Consider the following 4,280-nt stretch of genomic DNA (forward strand, 5'->3'; position numbering starts at 1 on the left):
ATTGAAAAATACTTTTAAGTCCCTGATCTTCACAAAATTTGGACAGATCAGTCGCTGACGGAGGCATTTGGACGGATTAGTCCCTGACAAAGGCATTTGGATGGAGGGACTGATCCGTCCAAGTTTTGTAAAGATGAGAAACTTAAAAATATTTTACAATAGTCAAAGATAAAAATGTTTGCGGGAAAAAGATTAGAGAACTATTGTCCTTTTCTCTAAAAATTAATTTAAGACTAGAAATATCGGATCCTTATTAAGAACTAGTGAACTACATTCCACATAAACTTTTGGAAAAACACGGATTGTACAGTGGCAAAGCAGCAATAAGAAAGAAAGGAGGAGGTCAAACTTGAAGGAAAAAGGAGCTGGAAGAGAAAGAGAAAAAGGGAAGCGAGCGATGGCTAAATTGTCCCAGTTGGCTTATTCAATGCCTCGGCATGTAAACAATTAAAAGTTCGTTGGGGTAGTTGCATCCACTATCTTCCTCTCCCAACTCTCTCTCTCTCTCTCACACTCACAAAACACATAAACACACCCCTTTAAAACCCTCCCACATCTTCCATTGTTTTGCATCCCCCAATTTTCAATCTCATTTGCATGTTTAGGCAAACACAATCGCCATTTCTCCGAATCTAATTTTTCCCCGTTTCACAATTCGAAAACTATTCCTTTTCCCCTTCTTCTTTCGGCATTATTAGCACCTTTCTACATTCCATCTCCGATTCAGGAACATAATAATAGTTTCCCTCTCTGATCTCCACCATGGCAGATCCAAAGAACAACCAAAAAAGCGACGATTCAGCTACCATTTCAGTACAAGAAACAACAGCAAAGTACAATAACAGCAATAACAATAAGCTTCCGAATTTTCTTCTATCAGTGAGGCTCAAGTACGTGAAGCTCGGTTACCACTACGTAATCTCCAACGCCATGTACCTCTTACTGGTGCCGCTTCTCGGCGTAGCCTCAGCTCAATTGTCTACAATTTCAATCCATGACGTTCTTCAACTGTGGGAAAATCTCAAGTTCAATCTTGTCTCAGTTACAGTCTGTTCTTCTCTCATGGTGTTCCTCGCCACGCTCTACTTCATGAGCAGGCCAAGGGGCGTTTACTTAATGGACTTTTCGTGCTACAAGCCGGACCAAGATTGCACTTGCACAAGGGAGATCTTCATGGAGCGCTCCAATTTGACGGGAGTGTTCTCCGATGAAAACTTAGCGTTCCAAAAGAAGATTCTGGAACGGTCTGGCTTGGGGCAAAAGACGTATTTGCCCCCAGCCATACTGCAGGTTCCCCCCAACCCGTGTATGGCTGAAGCCAGGAAGGAAGCCGAGGAGGTGATGTTTGGTGCTATTGACCAGCTTCTTGACAAGACTGGTGTGAAGGCCAAGGATATTGGGATTTTGGTTGTCAATTGTAGTTTGTTCAATCCAACTCCTTCGCTTTCTGCCATGATTGTCAACCATTACAAGTTGAGGGGGAATATTCTAAGTTACAATCTTGGCGGTATGGGATGCAGTGCTGGACTTATATCCATTGATCTTGCCAAGCAGCTCCTTCAGGTATATATAATATACATATGCAACTTCATTCTAATTTTAACTTCAAATATTTATTGTTATTCTTGTGCATGGCTCTGAGATGATGATCATTGCAACTGTGTTAAAAATTATACTATTAGTATATCCCACTAGAAAACCGATTAAGGTGTAGCCAACTTGAGGTCAATTAGTTAAAAAATAAATTTATTATAAAAAAAATATTTTTAATATCTTAATTTTTTGAATTTTAAAATTAAAAATAAATCAACTAGTTGGCTTCAAATTGATTACACCTTAATTAGTTCCTTAGATTTTTTTATTAGAATAAGATACAAAAATAAATTATTTAACATGCATATTTCATATCAACATATACATTAAAAATAAATTAAATAATATTTATTTATAAAAAAATATTATAACTAGTTTAATAATTAATTTTATATTTGCACATGATATTTTTTATTTCCTATATTTTTGTGTGGCAAAGTTTTTTTAAAAAAAAATCATTTATTTTCTTTTGGAGTCTTATATTTGTATGTAAATTAAAATAATGTATAATAGGATGTGTGAACTTAGATTTTCCTGGGTGAGGAAGATGGGCCCATCATGTGTAGACATTTTCAACCCTAGTTGTCCACATGTCCAACTTGCTCAAATATTGTCTAGTCCATTTTATTGCCAATTACCAATTTAGTTGAGTAAGCCCACTTATTTAAGTCCATGGACAATCGTGTCAGTCCAAGATGTGCATTCTCACTAGTTATTTTAATAGTATATTTTACATGGCTCACCCCAGGTGAACATGGAAAACGAAACCATCTAAATTAACACAGCACGAGATGAGAAGTGTTGACCTAGCAATTAACATTTTGAAATTGTAGGTACACCCAAACTCGTATGCCTTGGTAGTGAGCATGGAGAACATCACACTAAATTGGTATTTCGGCAACAACCGTTCAATGCTGGTCTCAAATTGTCTCTTCAGAATGGGAGGTGCAGCAATCCTGCTGTCCAACAAGGCATCGGACAAGAGAAGGGCAAAGTATCAACTCGTACACACCGTAAGGACTCACAAAGGCGCCGACGACAAGTCCTACGGCTGCGTCTTCCAAGAAGAAGACGAGAAGAAAACAATCGGTGTTTCCCTCTCGAAGGACCTTATGGCGGTGGCCGGTGAAGCCCTCAAGACCAACATTACAACACTAGGTCCCTTAGTCCTTCCCATGTCGGAGCAGCTACTCTTCTTCGCAACGTTGGTTGCGAGGAAGGTGCTGAAAATGAAGATAAAGCCATACATCCCCGATTTCAAGCTCGCTTTCGATCATTTTTGTATCCATGCAGGGGGTAGAGCTGTGTTGGATGAGCTGGAGAAGAACCTCGATCTAACTGACTGGCACATGGAGCCTTCTAGAATGACGCTTTATCGCTTCGGCAACACTTCGAGTAGTTCGTTGTGGTATGAATTGGCATACACTGAAGCAAAAGGGAGGATCAAGAAAGGTGATAGGACATGGCAAATTGCGTTTGGTTCTGGATTCAAGTGCAATAGCGCCGTCTGGCGCGCATTGAGGACCGTTGATCCTGCTAAGGAGAAGAATCCTTGGATGGATGAGATTCATGACTTCCCTGTCCAAGTCCCTAAAGTGGCAACAATAAATTCAAATTGAAATTATTGATTTTTTTTTGGGAGGGTGACTAAAATGCGAGGAATTTGTTATTATAAGGTTTTATTTTCATAATATAGTTTTCTTTTATCTATTTTTTATAATGTTTAGGAAGTGTGCATGATGAATAGGATTGGAAGAGGATTACTATACCATCACCAGCTGGTTGGGAAGTTTAATTTGTTTGTTCTTGTTAGTGTGACCAAGTTGGAAAGAGTGTGCATATTATTATTGCCAAATTGAACATTTATTACTTGATTTTTCATTAAATGTATTAATTGACCTTTCTATACAAGTATTGGTTTCAAGTTTCTTGTTGAGCTGAAAGCAATTAGTGCAAGAAACAAAAAAAAGCAGTTGAGGGTTGATAACATTAAATACTTGAAAAAAAAATAAAAGTTCTAAATTCTAAAATTTTAGTAATTCTCTTGTTGTGTATTTAATAAAATAAAAAATAAAAAAATGTTTACTAATAATTATCTTAAGCTAAATCCTTTTCTTTGATTTAAAATTTTAAATCATAAAAGCGATTATTCAGTAAACTTACATAACATTTTGAATTTGAATACTTTAAATTTTGAATTTTTATTTTAGAAGATAAATTTCTCATCCTTAAATAGTTTTTCTTTCATACTTTTTTTTATCTCATTTATAAAATAAATGATGAAAAATTATACTTTATTTTTTAAAATAAAATTTAAAATTTAAAGGAGTCAAATCCTAACATTTTAGGTATTTTTCCTAATCGTACTATTTAAATCTTGCAAAAATAATAAAAAAGAAAAAAGGTATAAAAAGTTTAAATACCAATTTAGGATTTTAGTCTAAAAGATGATGTTTAATTAGGATATATACGCAAAACTAACAAAACACTGTAGCTATTAATTTGTTTTTCTGAAACTGTAAGTACGAAATTGATAAAGTTGGTGAGGCTAATAATAGGTGTCATTGATCTTGTTGACAAGGATAGTAATGAGTGTCCTTGTTATTCTCAAAGAATTAAAATGATAGGGATCAAATTATATAAATCATTATCACAACTAGGCAATAGGTAGGTAGATAGGATAGGAT

At 35.6% G+C, this 4,280-nt stretch overlaps 1 protein-coding gene across 1 annotated transcript; it reads left to right on the top strand.

Annotated features, from left to right (window-relative positions):
• Window positions 1–264: 264 nt before the first annotated feature.
• On the top strand, window positions 265–3,504 carry LOC112775641 (3-ketoacyl-CoA synthase 11). The gene is made up of 2 exons (XM_025819418.3): window positions 265–1,563; window positions 2,427–3,504. Exons 1-2 carry the CDS (start codon window positions 763–765, stop codon window positions 3,210–3,212), a joined length of 1,587 nt encoding a protein of 528 aa, XP_025675203.1. The 5' UTR covers window positions 265–762; the 3' UTR covers window positions 3,213–3,504.
• The last annotated feature ends 776 nt before the right edge of the window (window positions 3,505–4,280 follow it).

Source organism: Arachis hypogaea, chromosome 19 (genome assembly GCF_003086295.3).
Source record: "Arachis hypogaea cultivar Tifrunner chromosome 19, arahy.Tifrunner.gnm2.J5K5, whole genome shotgun sequence".
NCBI lineage: Eukaryota > Viridiplantae > Streptophyta > Magnoliopsida > Fabales > Fabaceae > Arachis > Arachis hypogaea.